Source organism: Lathyrus oleraceus, chromosome 6 (genome assembly GCF_024323335.1).
Source record: "Lathyrus oleraceus cultivar Zhongwan6 chromosome 6, CAAS_Psat_ZW6_1.0, whole genome shotgun sequence".
NCBI lineage: Eukaryota > Viridiplantae > Streptophyta > Magnoliopsida > Fabales > Fabaceae > Lathyrus > Lathyrus oleraceus.
This window is the reverse complement of record NC_066584.1, coordinates 504,192,352-504,211,741: the sequence shown is the minus strand read 5'-3', so window position 1 is coordinate 504,211,741 and position 19,390 is coordinate 504,192,352. Positions and strand designations below refer to the sequence as shown.

Below are 19,390 nucleotides of genomic sequence, written 5' to 3'. Positions count from 1 at the left end.
AAACAAAATAAAAGGATTAAACATAAAATAAGAAAATAAAAAGAAATTCAAAAAAACAAGGCCCATCAGATCTCCCTCATTAATTGAGGTGGCAGATCTGATGGCCACGCACTAAGGTGTATGATACGCTCCAGTCAACTGCGTGACAAAAGTGGTAATCACAATGAATGATCAAGATTAGAACGTGGAGGGAAGATCTGATGGATAGGAGCAAACTACCACATCACGGAGCCCTTGCTCTGGTTGTCTTCTTCGGTGGACCTCACCAGACTAGTCTACCACCAACCACCATGGAAATGAAAAACAAGGACATGGATATAAAGAAAAAATGCTCAGGAGCTCGAATCTGACCTCAATTTTCTCAAATTTCAAGTATATAAAAAGATACAGGGATTTGAATTTTGAGGATCATGAACTGAGTTGCTTCGATTTTTGACCTCAAAGCAACTCAATCTTGTTGCCTACATGGGTAGGACTTTAGCCAACCAAAAATCAATCAAAATAATTGAGAAATGAGGGAGAATCGAAAAAGAGAAGTTTCTGAAGTTTCACCTTCGAGTAGCTTCAATTCAGCTTGATCTTGATCTGGATTTTCTTTATTCTTCCTCCTCTTGCTTGCAGTAATCAATTGAGATGAAAAATACAATGAATCCTTTAAGTTTGAACTTTAAAACAGAAGGTGAAATTCAAACTCGATTTCAAAGAAATCTTCAAGGAATTCTATGGTGTGATTTTCTGAGTTCTCTTGGCAAAGCTTGGGCAAGGTGTGTATGTTACTTCTGAGATCATGAGCTTGTTTAAATATGCAAGGGAATTCATTTTTGCACCACTTGAAAATTTGCTAAAATTGGAAACCATAGTGCATAGATGCATTGACAATGACTTGGGCCTAAAGTATGATGCAATCCAACTTCAATTCGTGCCTAAAGAGTACCGAGGTCATCACATGGAAGCATGCAAAGAGGAATGATCATTTGAATCCAAAACTTGCCAAAACAAATCCCACAAATGAGCCATGTGCAAGTCCCTCAATTTTGGTCCAAATGAGGTGATCTTAGACTTTTTGGAAAGGTGAGATCAAGGGAAACAACTTTCATGTTGAACACTTTTCCATTTGAAGCTTGGATCATGATGAATTTTGAGGTGGAAGTTTGGAAAATCAATCATATTTGAAATTTTTCTAAATACCAAGTCAAATGTTCACTTCTTCCACCTTGAATAACTTTTGCTATGAACTTCAAATGGAAAAAGTTCCTTTATCAAAGTTGTATCTATTTCAAACCTATTTAATTTGGTCATAAATTTGACCTTATTTGGATTTGGCATGAAGGCGTTATGCATTTTAGAAGTTGAGAAAAATCATTTGTTCAATGGTAATGGCCTAAAGTGACCTATAATGTTTCCTCTTGGCACATGCATTTTCAAGTTGAATTTGAACTTCTTACAAACATAAAAGTTGAAGAGGACATCTTGAATTTAATCATGGAACTTGAATGGCTTCCATATCATAAAATTGATCAAGTTATGATCCTTGGAAGTTGACCTCCTAACTAGGGTTCAGACAAAATTACCTATAATCTTTCACCATAAAAAATGACTTTCGAAACAAAACTAGATCTTGACTTCAACATTAAAGTTTTTTGGAATGTCATAAGGAGTAAATTTTATCTTGAAATCATTTTCATATGACAAAAATTGTAGGAAATAGGGTTTAGGGAACCCCAGTTTTGACCAGTTGACTTTCTCTGGTAAACCACCATGAACCAACTTGCAAACTTGAAGTTATCTTGATATTTGAGACTCATGGAGGATAATATATGTGTAAGATGATGTAATATGAAGTTTCCCTTGAAATATTTGATCAACTGATGAGGAAACTTGCTGAGGAAGTCACACAAGATACCCAGATGAATTAGGATTTCCAAGGCAAACAAGCTTCAAACTCTTGATGAATTCTTGATCAAAATGAAATGTGAAGACCATGGGTATCCATATATGATGTCTAGAGTAAATGTAAACCATCTCTTGATTAATATTCTTGCATTAAGGGTCTTAAACCCTAGATACGAGCTTGATGGAGCGTGGGTGAACACACACACTACCTACAAAAACAACAAACTATACATTGACATACTTTTGGTATCTTGGTTATTAAATAATGAAAAACAAAGTATGATACAATCAAAAAGTGATTGGTGATATCTCCCAATGCAAACCCAATGAATTAGGGGCAAGGAAGATGCCAAGGTGTGATCCCAAAACAATGTATATGATGGGATAACATGAGGGATCTTAGGGTCAAATTTGGGGTCTTACACCCCTATTTCATGTTTACCTGATAACAATAATTAAAACATATATTTAATAAAGTGAAATGAGTAAAATAATTAAAACAATAAGTCATATAAAATAAAATACGTACCTGAACCCAATGATTTTAGTTAAAACCAATGCAATAAATGGAGGCATTTGGTGAACGTGAACTTGTCATATGAAAGAAAGTCATGCACGAATTGCCTACACAGACAAGTACAACATTATAACAATTTGCTATCAAGTAACACATATCTGGTAAAGTCAACCATTTGTGTGGTGGTTGTGAACCAAAGGATTCTATCATCAAATATTCTCTCACTTTTGCCAACCGATTACAAAATAACTTGTCATACAAAATTGATCTTTCCTTGTCTATTATTTTCAACTCCAAGTCTCGACGAACCATTGACCAATCATCCTCACCATATCCATGCAATGCTGCAATGACTCTAAATCCACAATTACCATCTGATACAACATTAACTACATCTTAAATGTATGACCTAATATGATTAGAAAATTGAATAGTGAAATATTTCTTTGATTGTGGTTGCTTCTTTGATAATTTTAACTTCTTCGAAGTTTGTGATGGTTGAGATTGCCTTTGTGAAGATTGAGATGCCTTATCAACATACTCATGATACGAAGGGTCCCTATAAACATCGTATCCTGATGGTTTTTTCCTTTCTTCTTCCCTCTTCCTTTGGTTTTTAATTTCTCGAGTGGTAGACACAATGAAGTCATTGTGGGGTATGCAAGTTCACAAACCCTACTTTTTAATGCCCTTTTACCAACAACATCTAATGACCTAAACTGTTTCCATAATTCATCTATTGCATAAGTCATATCCACCTTTGATCCATCATTTGCACCTACTTCTAACTCAACTTCCATAGTTAGTTTCCTTCAATGAACATGAACAACATCTATTGGTATCGGTATACCACCAAGTGCGTATATTCCTAACTCACAAGCACAAGGTAACCCATAAGATATTCTAAGTACAACCACATATTTGTCTGTTAGTTCCAACATAATCATCTCTCAATAACTCTTCAGCAATACGTCTCAAAGCAACTTGAGACACTGAACCACGCAAATTACCATAAAGTAGACTTATGTGCGTGTGCTCAACTTCGTAAAAACTTTTTTGAAAAGAAGCTCTAATGTTGCCCAGTTGTAACCTTAAATTGTTATTTATAACTTCCCAACATTTGACCATGTCACCTATATTGTTTTCCAACATCTGCTTTAACTTCCAATGAGTCGATTCAACCCTAAAAATAACATATTGAAAATATTTAAAATATCACATATAAAAAATAGATAGTAAAAAATATAATACATATCGATTAGTCGTCGTGTTACCCAAATGTAGCACTCGATTAATCCATGCTCTAATAAATCTCTGTCTATGTGGAGTCAACCATGTGTATTTCACATAATTAATAAATCCACTATAATTGACACATGCATGCTCAAGTTGATGCAATCGTTGACCATACTCAACCTCATCACTAGCCCAAACAACTTCCATCCATAATGTGTCTATCGTCTTTTACATGTCATTCCCCACATATTGCTTGCATTTTGCACCAACGTTTTTGTTAATGTGAAATCTACATAGCAAATTAATTGACCTGGGAAACACAATTTCAATTGCTTTCATCAAAGCAAGACCTCTATCTGTCAAAATCACTTGTGGACACAAATCTTTCTTCACAAACAACTCTTTAAGTTTCTCCAATACCCAACAAAAATTCTCTGTCTGCTCAGACTCCATATACGCAAATGCGACAGCAAAAGTCAACTCGGTTGATGTCATGCCAACAATTTTAATCAAAGGTTGTCAATATTTGTTTGTCTTGTAGGTGTTATCCATAACTAACACAATATTAAAAATATTCAATAACTTAACTGAATCAGGATGAGCCCAAAATATTTCTCTCACAACTTTTGAGTCATCCCTTTTTCTACTCCAATACACATAGTCTGCATCCTCAATAAGCTTAAACAAATGTTGTATCCCACTTCTATGACCTCTTATCTCTTTTTGTATCATACTCTTATGCTTGTAGATTTGCGTAATCCGAGTGACATTCTCTGGATCTCGGTCTTGTAAGGAAAGCAATATGTGTCTAGGTGGTACATGTCTCTTTGTCAAATCAGCGACATGTTGCTTCTCATTTGTGGTCAACCTACCAACAAAGGAATGACCTTTTAATCTATCAGGTAACCCATGATTATGGACCACACAATTTACATCAATCTTCCAACCAGACCCATCTTTCGCCGGAATCGACCTGATTTTAAATGGGCATCCACATTTTTTGGACGCACTTTGGGTTCCACTATCAGTATCCTTGTATTTCTCACAACCAAATATTAATTTGTTATTTCTCCCTCTCTTGCCTGTTCCAGTATCTGAACGAATGATAATAACAGTTACTTTATTATAGATTACAACCTCTTTAATCCATTTGCTCACCTCTTCTCGTGTACCAAATCTTTGAGTGGTTACAAATGCATCAGAAGCATCTACACGTATTTATGGAAGAACTTTCATACCTACACAATAAAAAAATGTCAAAAAATAATAATTTAAAAATGCAAACCGGAAGTCTTCAAGGAAGAGTTTCAGATCATACAAATAAAACACCAGAAATCTTTTCCAAAGACTTCCATTGTATGTTACTCTATTAACCTGAACACATATGATAAGTGTTCTGGAACGTTCTTTTTTAAAAACTGAATCGGAACTCTTCAAGTAACTCTTCCGGTATACGTTATGCAGTAAACCGGATGTCTTTCACGTAGTCTTCCGGTTTGAAAAAAAACATACCGGAAGTCTTTTCCAATGAGTTCCGGTATGAGGGTGAATAGTGCAATTTTCGAAAATCTCAATTGAATGATTAAAAGTGAAATGATAAATTGATTAAAAACAAATAGGGATAAAATTGATATTTTAAAAAAAATATAGGGATATTTGTATATCAACAAACCAACGTGTTTGCAAACGATATATTCTAGATAATGAGAGCAAACGATATATTCTAGATAATGAGTCTCAGCTGAGGGTTGTTCTAATTAGGAGTGTACAAAATATCTAAAGACAATTTCATAATCAAAATTAAATTTATTTAAAATATTTACATATAATTAAATAATTATTAATCAGTTTTGTTATTAATAATTGGTTATCCAATTGTATTTTTTTTTTGGATTCAGTTATAATCGGTGTATTATTCAAAATTCAAATGTTTTAATTTAATTATAATTTTTTTCTACAATAAATAATTGTTTTTTAATTTTCTAAAAAAAGAATAATATTTTTTTATTTTACAAAAAAAATTCCAGATTTTTTTATTATAAATTTTTTTTCCAACCTTTTATCTTTATTTTCTGAATTTAATAATTTAATAATTTATTTTCTAAATATTACCCTTTCTTGTGCAATTGACGATATAGCCGTGGTCGACGGCATGACCATGGTTGACGGTATGACCGTTGTGCTAGCAATAGAGGGGATTTGTTCAGTCGAACTTGCAGCGGTTGTGAATGCCCATACGCTATTGGATGGTTGTTCTATATTATTGTTGTTTATGGGAGTAACCATTCACTTAAATCTCCTCGTTGAGTTTCTAACTTCTTTTTTGATTATCTTATCATTCCTTAATCTCATGCACACTCACACTTTAAGAAGTTTCTTATACGAAGAACTTTGCAAATGATTTTTCAAAATATAAAGTATAAATTTTCACACAAAAGGGTCCCACTGGACGTGTCAATTTATTTACTATAAAATTTGGTAAACAATATAAGTTCGATTTTACTTACGGGATTAAACTCGAAAAGATCCCAGGACATATTGTGTGAAAATCAAAGGTTTGAAACATATTTTTGACATTGAAGTCGAAATGTGAAAGAAACAAAAAGATAATTGCAATGAAATTTAAATGCAGTAAATGACTAAAGATAAATACCTTGATTTATAAAAAACGGAATGCATATACATACATTTTTGACTATTTTCTCACAATTTTTTTTACAGATACTTTGAGTTTACAATGGTATAATTGCGGACCCCTAAAACATAAGTGAATGCTTACTTATATACTAGTCTTAAATTAACCGTCTATAACGGTCGACTAAGCAACATATGTCATGCCTTCGTCTCCATGCATCCTTCATCGTCGACAGACTCCCACGTGTCCTTAATTAACTGTATGATCTTATCCACTTACACCACACTCAATTGCTTGGAAAATAACATTTTGAATACTCTGAATTATAATAAATCCCAAAACCAATAAACTCAGTGGTCTCCGACTGATTGCAATTCGACCAAAGTTTATACTACTTTCTCGATAAATCAAATTCGTCGAGATCTCTATGGTCGCTACTGACCATTTTGATTTTTTTTGACAATAAACCCATTATCACATGAAACTTATCACATTTTTATAATTAATGTTTGTGTCAAAAATCTGAGGTAACGTACCCTATCATTGTAAAAAAACACAGGTTTGTGAAGAAATGTTGAATAAAATTTCAATTTGAAAGTAGGGAGAAACACTGCAGAAATTCTTCTTCTCCTTCTTCTCTTTCTTCTCTTTTCTCTAAAATCCTAATTCAATTTCCTTCCCTAATTTCATCTTTTCTTTTTCTTCCTTCGATAATCATTGTGCATCGATATCATCTTACAATTAAGGTTGGTTGATTCACTCTAGTGAATAGTGAAAAACAAGAGGAGAAATTAATCAGAAAGATTAATTGTTGTTCATGAAGATTTGATTCAAAATTTTCTATAGATTTGATAAAATTATACATTGGGAATTTGACGTGTTTCTTATTCTGCTCTAACTAACCTTAAGTTTTCGCTCTGTTCATGGCGTGAGTCTTCTTCCCCTCTTCATAAAATGTGTGTAATTATCTTTTCGGGACGATGACTCTGATTTATTCAATTATACGAAGTTGGGTACCATTATAATCTATAATAAATTTTATTCATTAAAAAGATAAAAAAAATATAAGAATTTAATTGAAATACATTGACACTATTAAAATGATTTTACACTATTAATTAATCTGAAACTTTAATCAAATATAAAATAATATAAATAAATGATAATAATGAATTATTAGTGTAAATTTTTTTATAGTAATAATTAGATATTAATTAATCATAGTAACTAATACTATTAAACTCGTGAACTTAATACTAGTTGATAAAGATAATCATAAAAAAATAAGTGACTTCTTTAAAAAGTGACGTGCAACAGTCGTACTAGCGTAGAAGAAACAGTGATCAATTTACGTACGACTCTTTCAATTTCCATGGTAAATAAATAAATCTAAGAAATTTATTTTTATTTATAACATTTTGTGAAGGAGCTAACAGTACCCGTAGCCTGTAGCTATTTGGGTTAGTTACTATTTCGATATTTCTTTTTTCCTCTTTTCTGTTAGTAGAAACAAACACTCCAAGCCTCACATTTCTTCAACACACAAATGTCTGCCACAACATCCCCTATCCCCGTCCGGTCCGACCGTATCTCCTCCGGTTCACCTTTCTCCCGACCTCCACCGGTTCATCGACTCGTCAGCCCGATCTCAACCAAACCCTGGCGCACCGCGCCGCTCCACAGAAGGTGGAGACACGCGTCAACGAGGAGCGTTGGGCCGGTTCACGCAGGCTCGCGAGCTGATGACTCCGCGCCGTTCGAGATGTCGGTGGAGAACGCGCTGAAGCTGTTAGGTGTATCCGAAGGTGCTTCCTTTGATGATATACTACGCGCCAAAAACTCCATCGTTGCTTCTTGTAAAGATGACCAAGAAGCAATTTCACAGGTCGCACTTTTCCCTCAATTCCAATGCATGTTAATTATTGATTTTACACATTAATCATGTTTATCACTAATCTAATCTAATTTTTAATTTGTTTGTGTGTTAATTATATTAATCGATAGAATAATTTTTAGCTGGATTTATTTTACACGAAATCCAAATTACTAGAGTTTTTTTTTTCTAAGAATGGAAAATAGAATTTGTTGGTATAGGAAATTGTGAGAGTGAAAACAGAATCTGGTTGTTGAGAAAAAAAAGAGCTCAATTCTCATTTTGAAAATGGATAAGGTTGTGAAAGAGTTTATAAAAAGGGACATATATGAGAACTCATCTTATCTCTTAAGGGGTGTTCAAATCCAAACTAATCCAAACAAAAACAGCAAATAGATTAAAAAGAATCAAAAACTGAAAAAAAATGATTAGATGTGTTTGGATATTATTTTATAATAATCGCACGGTCTGGATCGAATTTTGGATTGATTTTTCAAAACTAATCAAACCGCATGTGTATATTTTTGTACTTATTTATTTTTTATTAGTATGATACGTTGTGTTAATTTATTATTAGTATTCATTTGTTTCAACCATAACTGATCATTATCATTTTGTAATATTGATAGGTTATATATTCTATCAAATTTATTATTTATTAATACTTTTAGAATATTAATAAAAAATATAATTTGTAATTTGGATATTCAAAAATTTGATCCAGATCCAAATTCAATCACATGAAATTGGATCGGATCGGATTTTTTTAACCTATCATCCAAAACCAAACTAAACCTCAAGTAAATTTATCTTTGGATCGGATAATATTTTGCTTCAAAACCGATTCAAACCGCACTGCGAGCACCCCTACTGATCTTAGGCTTTGGATGGTGAAGTGAAATGAGATTTGAAGACTAAAATAAAGCTTGAGGTCTTTTTGTTTAGTTGTTAGTGTGCGTTTGGTTCTGCGGTAAATAAAATTGATTTTGACTAAATTGAATATGTAAAATTGATTCCGGTTAAAAGTGAATTGAAGGTAAAGTGATTTATGTTTAGGTACGTTCATGCAAAATAGAGTTGAACAATAAGTTTATGTTTGGTTTAGCTTTTGAAAGAGGCAAAAGCAAACGTGTAGAATTGATTCTGAAATGATTTTGAGATGTTTGGTTCTTTTAAAGTAGAATTGATTCTACTTGAAGCTACAATTTGTATTGTAGTTTTTGAGTTTAAACGTGATTTTTACATTGAAATTTGTTGTTCTACTTACTTTTATATAAATATATCCAAACATAAATCATTTTACATCCAACTCACTTTTAACCCGAATCGATTTTACAAAATCAATTCACTCATAATCAATTCTCCTCACCGCATAGCCAAAGGTTTCACGTTTGGAGCATCCAAAATTTGATCTGGACGTGTAGAATTGATTTGATATGTTTGGTTGCTTTCAACTACTTGAAACTAAAATTTGTAACTTTTGAGTCTAAACGTAATTTTTATACTGAAATTTACTGTACAACTCACTTTTGCAGAAAAATTTATCTAAACATAAATCACTTTACCTTCAATTCACTATTAGATATAATCAATTCACTCAATTTTTCAGTATAAAAATCACTTTATCTAAACATAAATCACTTTACCTTCAATTCACTTTTGGCTCTCGCAAAAGTAGAACAATTCTTGAGGCAAAATCACTTTTGGCTCCAGAATCACTTTAATTCTGAAGGAAAAATCAATTCTTCTTTTAAAATACCAAACATGTCATAATCAATTTTATACCTCCAGAATCACTTTTGGCTCTCGCAAAAGTAGAACAAAACATACAATTAATCTAATTCCATGCAAATGGACTGAAATCCCATTCATGTGAAGAATAATTGGTCATTTGAAGACTTATGGTTGAAAGTAAAATAGCTATTAGTGCTGGGAATAAAATTCAGTTACATATTTGTTATATAAAAATCAATTGATGCATGCTTGTGTTTTTCTGCCTATGTCGCAGAAGTCTTTTACATACCACATCCCAGCGTTTCAATTGCTATTACCACATCCCAGTGCACGTTTGAATGTCATTTTAAGAAGTTCCAAGTCTTAGCTTTTGCGTTTATGTGGTTTTTTGATGCGATTTGGTTGAATTTGACTCAATACCAAACACATACTTAATACCCTCACATTTTTAGTCTATAAAAAAAGTTATTAAGAAATGTTTCGTGATTAATAATTTGGATTGAAGCATGATCTTGGATAAAATATTATGACGAAAGTTGATCCAAGTAACCGATCCTACTTAGTGGGATAATGATGTTGTTGTTGTTTTGTTAAGTATTTGCAGTATTCTACATATAAGTCTGTTTGCTTATTGATGGAATTGGTGTGTTTTATTAGGTCGAGGCTGCATATGACATGTTACTTATGCAGAGCCTAACTCAGCGGCGAGCAGGAAAAGTAGTGAACAGCAGTGTTCGCTATGCTGATGTTAAGCGTGTTCAGTCTCAAGTTGTAGGATCAATGCCTCAATGGATGCAATCCACCATGAAGAAACCACCCGTTTCAATTGACTCACCTTCCACCAGTGATTTTGGTTTACAAGCTGGAGTATATGGTGCACTGATGGGGTTAACCTATCTTAGTGGTTCTTCTATTCCCCCTGCAGGTTATGCCGGGGCCGATGTCCCGGGACTTATCTTGGCTGGTAGCTTTGGAGCTTCCCTGTATTTCATGACCAAAAAGAATGTTAAGTTAGGTAAAAAGCTTTGTCATGCATATTCGTTCATTCCGTGCGCATAATATCACTTCTTCACAATCCATTAAAATTTTTGTTTCATGAGTGGTGATATTCACATCAGTTCTTGTATATTTTTGCAGGGAAGGCTACTGTTATAACCATAGGAGGGCTCGTAGCTGGCGCCGTAGTAGGGTCAGTTGTAGAGAACTGGTTGCAGGTAGATATTGTCCCATTTCTGGACATACACTCCCCGGCTGCTGTTGTTAGCGAAGTCATAATTTTATCCCAGTTCTTGGTCTCTCTGTATCTAAGGTAGACGAATAAAAACATGGTGATCTTTATATTAAAATGTGAAATTTGTAATTATTCATTTGCATGATCATGTCAAAAGGGTTTTCAGGGAAAGCTACTGTTATAACCATATAGCTGACCCTGTCAGCTGCACATAACCGGTTGCGGTAGAAATCGTCCCATTTCCGGGCTTACGCTTCCCTGCTGCTCTTGTTAGTGAAATCAAAGTTATGTTTCCATTCTTGGTTTCTCTTTACTTAAAGGTAGACATGAAAACATGGCAGTCTTGTATCAAAAGCTGAAACTTGTAATTTTTAGTTTACATGCAGCATGGACATACATCAAGCATTCCTAGAATGTATAATGATTGCATGATGTACAAAACATTGAATTTGAATGAAATATAATTGTTCATCTAGCAAATTACAAAGAAGCATGCAATTTATATATACTGTGAAGATGCATATTTTAACTTCAGGGCCAAAAAAACACTAAAATTTATATTAAATTTGAACCGTCAGTACTTGACAGAACCAACGGATACAAATACCTAATGATGTTTGACTGAGAGAATCCAATTTTTCATGATATGCCTAAAATATTTTAAGCCTGCTACATTTTGGTGTTTTGTCTTAAGCTTTTTGTGGTTATGCGTTTGTCTTTTCTTATTGATGGGTCATTAGCACTTGCATTATGTACTTGTACGTATCTGATGTAAAAAGTAAAGACTGCTGCACCTTCAGTCTTTTCAGCATGCGACACAGTTTGTGTTTGGTTGAAAGTTTTGGCCTTTTGACAAAGTTGAAAAGTAGTATTTAAATCTAAAGAATCTCAAAAGAAGTTAATCACCATTTTTGGAAACTTGAAATCTATAAATCTAGTCTATCAAATTTACAAAAGTGACAATTTTGTCCAAGTACTAAAATATCTGTTTAGTAAATCTCCATCAAAGTAATGAAAGATTTGCATATCATTTTAAAAATTGTGATGTTAAATTTTTAAAAAGACTAAATAGGATCAGAAACATTAAAAGAAACTGCAACCAAGTGGACATTCTTAACAATACAACAACAATGGCCAACAGCCAACAAAAATACATTAAAATTTGATGTCTGCACTTGATCATCTAAACAAATACCTTAAAAATTGACGTCTCAGCGAGCAGCTTCGACATAAACACCAAAGATAACAACAATATAATTACATAAACCACCCCTAATGAACAAATTTCACACTAACTAATACTAGTACAATTGATTCTATTGTCCATTTTGGTTGCTGCAGTTTTCCACATTGCAACCACCTTCTATATACGAAACATTCTCAGTTTTCTCACTGAAAGTCACAAGATCATTGTACATTTTCTGTGATGCTTTAGAGAACTCTGTCAAAGATTCTAGAACTCGAGAAAATCCAAATTGCATTCCATTCAATGTCATCCTTTGAGTTTCTTGCATGCAACTGTAATGCTTCTCTTTCTCTGCCTCAAGTTTTCTACTAAGTGTCTCCAAGTAATCACTTTTCTCCATCATGCATTCGTCTTCACAAACGGTTTCCTCTTCTGATGATGTATGTTCTGTTACTTGCAACTCAAGCATCTTAGTCTTCAGTTTATACGTCCCTAAATATCTTCGATCTAAATCTTTTGTTAAGCTATCTACTTTTCTCTTCTGTTGTTGCTCTTTACATTGTTGAATCCAAAGCGCTTTCACGTCTTTCACAACGCTTTTCAACGCAAGTATTACCGTCTTATCAGGTAATTTTCGTAGGGAAGTTAACCACTCGTTGCATATCATGAGCAATGGCGGACCGTTAACATGAAATGGCATTGGCATGGAAACATTTCTGCTTCTTGAGCAAAATTCAACTTCAGGAACTATGAACTTACTTAACCATCCACACAGTGCTTCTACGTATGCTTTCTGAGCTGCGGTATACTCTCTAAAACACATGCCCCAATGGTGTAGCTCGGCTTCGAGCTGAAGAGTTGCCAATCCGCGAGATTGGTTGCAGAATTTACCGTACGCGGGACATGTGAAGTACTTGACTTCAGAAAGAATCTTCTGTTGTGTTTCATGGGACTCCAACATGATTTTCCACGATTGTGTCAGGCTGCATTTGGAAAATGAAAAATTACAAATCGACGAAACTGACTATTTAGTATGTTTAGTATAAGTCCTATACATCTCACCCTTTCAATAGCTCGACAACTTGAGGCTGTAATTCTTCATCTCTCATTTTCTGAATTCTCTTTGAGATCGACTCTGCACGTCGAATTGCAACCAAGATTCCAGCATACAGATCTTTCAAATCAGATCTAGTCTTGTCCATGCTTAATTCATCATCTCCTCTAACATTTTTATTTCTCAACTGCGCACATTTCTTCTCATAAATTTTCCGCGTGCTATCTCCAGCCTAAAGCAAGGAATTTATTAAATGTTAGCAAGATGCGTCAAGGAAGAAAATGCTCGAGAATTATCAAGTGAAAATAACCTATTTGTTTTCATCGGTTCCAGCGAATACGTGCTCGAGCAGTTTCTTCATAAAATAGAAAATATGGATTCAAACATAAGGAATGATTAAATTAACCTTACCTTAACCTCTTCAAACAGCTTCTTTTCCCATGCATATAACCTTCCTAAGGTTAATAAATGACTTCCTGAATCCATTCCTCCATAATCATCAAATAGATCATTCTTATATTCCACCCAACTTGAAGAATCTTTCATATTCTGAACCACCAAACTCTTGCATGACGATTGCCTAGAGGACATGGACTTCCAAGTTATCGCATTAATGAGTTTCGTCGAACTTTCTGCATTGATATCAAATGGTTCAAACTCTCAAAAACATAGATACATATAACATATATATCACATCACTATATGAGACATTCAGAGTATCGATTTCGATATGTCTGTCTATTCTAGCGCATGATCATGTAATCAGAGTCTTTGAGGATGTGCAAGATAAGCTACAACACATGGCCTCAAAATTTCAAGAAAAAATTGTGGATAAATAGAGCCTCATAATAGATCGGTCATGGTTTATGGTTAAACCATGAATAAATAAGGCCCCTTTTGGGTATGTGTCGGTTCAACCATAGCTAATCAAGACAGGGCCTCCAAAAACTTAAGACGACCTTGCATATAATATGACCCCTATTTGTTTTGTGACAAGGTGACCATAACTAATCAGTTCTGGACCTCCAAAAACTTAAGACAACTTTGCATATAATGCATCTAATAGATTAGAACTCATTTGTATGGTTTAGATGAATCAATTCAATAACCTAAAACAACAAATGAGGCATTGTATTTCAGAACAATCTCATAAAGTTTTAGAGATTGATATATAGACATTGAAGATAGAACTCACCTTTGATTTCCTCCAAACTAGAATGAAGGGGAATCCTATTAGCCTCAAGCATCTTTGTCACACCTTTACCAGACTCATAAGCCCTAATGAAATAATCCTCAATATCTTTCAAAGCTTCAAGCAACTCTCTCCCTTCAGCAGGTGTATCAAGAACTGCAAGCCCCTTTTGTTCCCCAACATTTTCACTAGCCACATTCACCGTCTTCGTATCCGCCGTCTCAACGCCACTCATAACTCTCCCTCCACCTTCATTACTCTTCTCCTCAACATTCACCACCACCTTATGCTCAATCTCTTCTTCCCTTTCCACTTCTTCCTCTAACTCCGGAATCCCTTCTTCTTCCCTCACCGCTCTCAAATCATCGTCCGAGTTCCGATGATAGCCATTCATAACCTCTGGCCTCATACTGTCAAAAGGGTAAAAGAAATCCCAGCCAAAATCTCTATGTGGAGATGGCATTGAAGGTGGCACAGGCATAGACATATGCATAGGCATTTGCATGTAGTAATACTCACATGGCTGTTCATTTACCTCTTCTCTACCACCTTCTCCTTCTTCTCCCTCTCCCTCTCCCTCTTCATCAGAAGACTCTGAGGTTGTTGAACTTGAAGCAATGCATGAGTCACAAGCAACAGTTTCATGTTTGGTTTCTGAAGGTGTTTGCTGAAGGAACATAGGGTTATTTATGACATTTTCACTTGATGAATGTGAAGGAGAAGGATCAAAACCCTCCTTTGGAGGGAAAGTTATAAGGAAAGGTGAAGAAGGTGAAGAATGTCTTGCAACAAAAAGCTTAATAGCTGCAGCTACTGCATTCAAAGAGTGAAAATACTTACAATGAGCCTCAGCAAGTGCATATCTTCTCTCTACAGCTAACTTCAGCTGACGTTTTCTCTCTCTACAAATAGCTACCACTTCTTCTTCTTCCTCTAGTCTTGAAGCAACACACCCCATTTCTCTCTCAAAACACACACCCTTTTGGCTTTTACTTTAGAAGATGAATGCAACAAGAAAGAAAGATTCTTATTTGATGGATTCTCTGACAAAAAGTGGGAACTTTCAAGTTTCAATTTCAAATGGGTTGCTAAAAAAACAAGCTTTATTATGAACAATAAAAATGTTTTTTTTTTCTACCAAGGTTGAGATAAAACCAGACAGAAATCAAGGAGGTTTTACAGAAAAACAACAACAAACAAAAACCACTCACAAATAAAGAAGTAACAAGAAAAGAACATGGTGGTTAGTTAGTACTAAAAAATGAAGGATTAATAATAAATGTAGTCATTAGTAGTGGTTTAATGAAACTATGGTAGTATTACTTAAACATTGTACCATTAGGATTAGCAGAAAATGTGGTACTAAAAATGAAATGAAATGCCATAACTAGAACATACATTTGCAGACAAGGGAGAGAGAAGAAGCAGGTGAGGAAAAATGTTGGGGCTCGAGAAAGAGAGAGAGAAGGAGGGGGTACGGCCATGGTGATGCATTCTAGTTAAAAGCACTGCTTAGAGTATGGAGTGATAAAAAATTCAAAATAACATTATATATTAGTATAAAAAGGAAGGTTAAATACATTTTTTTTCCTAGTATATTTATCTTGAAGTCTATTATAACTCCCAACTTTAAAAAACTGATTTGAATTTTTATTTATTCATATAATGTTATATAAGTTTTTTTTTAGTAAAATTATCTCAAACGATGTCTATTTTTGTATTTGTGGCAGTTGAGTTATCATTCATTCTTCATCTTTTTTATTTTAGTTGACATTCATTCTTCATCTTTTTTGTTTTATCTTTGTAATTTTTTGAAATATATGTAGAATAGAACAAACCATAAATTGAATTAGAGTAAAATCTTTGTTGTTGTTCCATCCCTATTCTTTAAAATTGCGAGTTCTATCAATCATGAGTTATGGTAGTTGTTTATCCGTCTTGAAATAGAAGAGTTCTGTAAATTTTGATTTTGATTATGAGGTATGCACAAATTTCAATTTGCGATGGAAACCTAGTTGTGGAGACATAGTTGTTCTTCGTTGTGTTTATGTACCACTTTGTTATACCAGAATAACATGATTCAACATAACTTGTTAAACCAAAAATTCATAGTTAAATATTTGTCATAAACAGAGAAAACTTGTTACAACAGACATTACACCAACTTGTTCAGAATACATAAACATGTTTTCTGCAGGTTCTAATAGACATTATGCCATAATTAAGATAGACATGAAAAAAGAACTCTTAAGTTATAACAAAACAGAAATGGAATCCTTGTTCAAAATACAAAATAAATCATTCATTAGATAACTCTTAAATATGCTAATTGGTATTCTTGTTTGGAGTGGTCATATTTATTGGAGTACTCCTCCTTATAGTTGGGCCAACTACATTTTTAGTTGCATTTAATTTGGTTGTAGGTCTTTAGGTTACACCAGATGTTGATACCCTCCTAACCACTCAATTTTGTGCCCTTTGTTAACTAGCTTATGATGGTTGAGAAATTTGACTTCCCATAATTGTGGGAGTAACTTGTGTTTGTTGACTTGCTTGACTGCAATAACTTGGTTGAGTTTGTTTATTAGCTTGACTTGGTTGACTTTGTTAAGTTTGTTGATTAACTTGACTTGGTTGAGTAGTTGGTGTCATCTTACAAGTAAATTTGTTGTGACCTTGCTGCTTGCACCTACTGCACTTGAAAATCAAGCTTGTTCTTCTCATTTTGCAATTAGAGCCATCAATCTCCCCTTACTTAAGATCTATCATCTTCTTTGGTCTTCTAGACATTTTTCTATTCTTTGGTGGTTAAACATCTGGATAATTTGTCTTGACCCACATATTTGATCCATTTACATGATAGATTACATGATTATATATATATATATATATATATATATATATATATATATATATATATATATATATATATAAAACACTAAAAATGTTGACTTCCTTGTTCTAAGTCAAAGAGAGCCTAAAATGATTGGTTGGGGTGTCTGTTAAGTGATTTTTTCTCGTTTTTATCTATCCTTTACCCTCCAAACATCCTCCTATTTATATGTTTTCATCTCTTTCTCTCTCTCCATAACCTGCATAAATTCATCTATCAATAATGTTCGACGCCCTTATAATTGGCATGTAATATTCGCCTCTTCACTAATTATAACTCTCTGCCATAATGTATCACCCTATAATCGTTTGTTATGACCCTTCAAATGACATCATGGCCTTGTCATCGGATCCAACTTGTACTAATTGGACCATTCTCAGCTTTATGGGAGGTCGGCTCCACCTGGCTTACTCAGATATCCTAACCGGATTTTAATTAGTAGATATGATGTCCTAGTCAGATTCCAATTGGTGAATGATAGCCCGACTATCCGATATGCTAACCCTACTATACTTGGTTATCGTGCCAACTCGGTCCCAAAGAACTCAAGTGCCTTAATAAGCTTCGTCGATCTCATACCTCAGTTGGTCAACAAATTTTTCAGGATGTACATAAGCCCCCCGAGCATGAGATCTAAAAGATTGAAGTGTTCAGACAAAAGAGGCCATAACATTTCTTTTTAAGTTATCTCCAATCCACTTACGCCATGATGTTTGTTTGTGGTGACATGTCTTTAATCATGACAACGTATCTTCATCAGATTTTCTCCTTCCTTAGTAATGATGATTTTTTATAGGAATTTGCTCCCTCTCAATGATCCCAATAGTTTCATACTATTTAAATCCTTTTAAGAATATTTACTCCTAATTAAAATCATCTCTTTGTCTTATGGTTTATCATTCGCTGGAAGAAGTCTTTCTCTCTTCTAAGCAACTTTCAGAGTTCTCGTCCGTTCTTCAATACCAGGTATATTTTCTTTTTGATTCCGCATTCTTTTATTTAATGACTATTGTTGATGCATGTGACGAGAATAAAAAAACATTAAGAACCTTGAGTTCCCTTGAAATAAAAGATCTTTGGGATTTTTATGTGAGAGGATGTAGAGATACTCTAACTCAGGCTAACTTTGATTGTATTGTAAAGGAGACTTACAACAATATTTCCGCCTCTTTTAGTGGTTATGATTATGACTCTTCTTCATCAGGTTCATCCGTAGAGGTGCTGATGGGGATTATGGAGTCATTTGATCAAGTAGTGAGTTACGATCACAACTCCATATACGAGATGGAGATACCGGAACTTCGGCCTTTGAAGAATGTGTCTTCTATTGGGAATGAAAACAATGTTATTTTAGAGCCCTGTATTCAAGGGGAATGTGTTTGCGTAGCTCGTCCTAAGGGAGTTAAAGATGAATATTTTCATTTCTATGTCAAGGTATTGGAAGATTTTAATATCCAAATTCCCTTTATCGATTTTAATATTCGCTCGGGGTCTGATTTGGAATTGGATATTATTTGCAATTTGATATTTGGTTTGCCTTCGAGTACGACATGGTCATAAAAGTGATTTCGGGAGAAGGTCCCGTTGAAAAACTAGTTACCCATAAACCTCTATGTTACTATATGATGAGTGACGATTCAGTAAATGAAGACCACGCCGTTTTTGAAAGGCCTAACATGGCCATGCAACAACACCTAAAGCCTTTGTATATAAGGGCCAAGGTAAATGATATAGGGATGAACAAATTATTGATCGAATGTGAAGCATGTGCCAATGTTATTCCATAGTCCCTCTTAAAGAAAATAGGAAAATTTACCACATGTCTAGCCTGTAACAACATGGTATTGTCCAACTATGGGAACCACACAAGGTCAACACTGCTTGTGGTGGTGCCAACAAAAGCAAACTACAATCTGCTATTAGATAGAGAGTGGTTGCACGGAGTA

General features: G+C 34.2%; 2 protein-coding genes across 2 annotated transcripts; one reads left to right on the top strand and one right to left on the bottom strand.

Moving 5' to 3' along the window:
- Nucleotides 1-7,694: 7,694 nt before the first annotated feature.
- Nucleotides 7,695-11,599, top strand: LOC127091419 (protein CHAPERONE-LIKE PROTEIN OF POR1, chloroplastic). Its single transcript, XM_051030053.1, has 3 exons — nucleotides 7,695-8,166; nucleotides 10,546-10,903; nucleotides 11,026-11,599. Exons 1-3 carry the CDS (start codon nucleotides 7,828-7,830, stop codon nucleotides 11,199-11,201), a joined length of 873 nt encoding a protein of 290 aa, XP_050886010.1. The 5' UTR covers nucleotides 7,695-7,827; the 3' UTR covers nucleotides 11,202-11,599.
- Nucleotides 11,600-12,202: 603 nt separating this feature from the next.
- LOC127091418 (protein ALTERED PHOSPHATE STARVATION RESPONSE 1) lies at nucleotides 12,203-16,083 on the bottom strand. The gene is made up of 4 exons (XM_051030051.1): nucleotides 14,555-16,083; nucleotides 13,771-13,991; nucleotides 13,368-13,591; nucleotides 12,203-13,288 (listed from the first exon to the last, which is right to left on the bottom strand). Exons 1-4 carry the CDS (start codon nucleotides 15,507-15,509, stop codon nucleotides 12,436-12,438), a joined length of 2,253 nt encoding a protein of 750 aa, XP_050886008.1. The 5' UTR covers nucleotides 15,510-16,083; the 3' UTR covers nucleotides 12,203-12,435.
- Nucleotides 16,084-19,390: the final 3,307 nt, after the last annotated feature.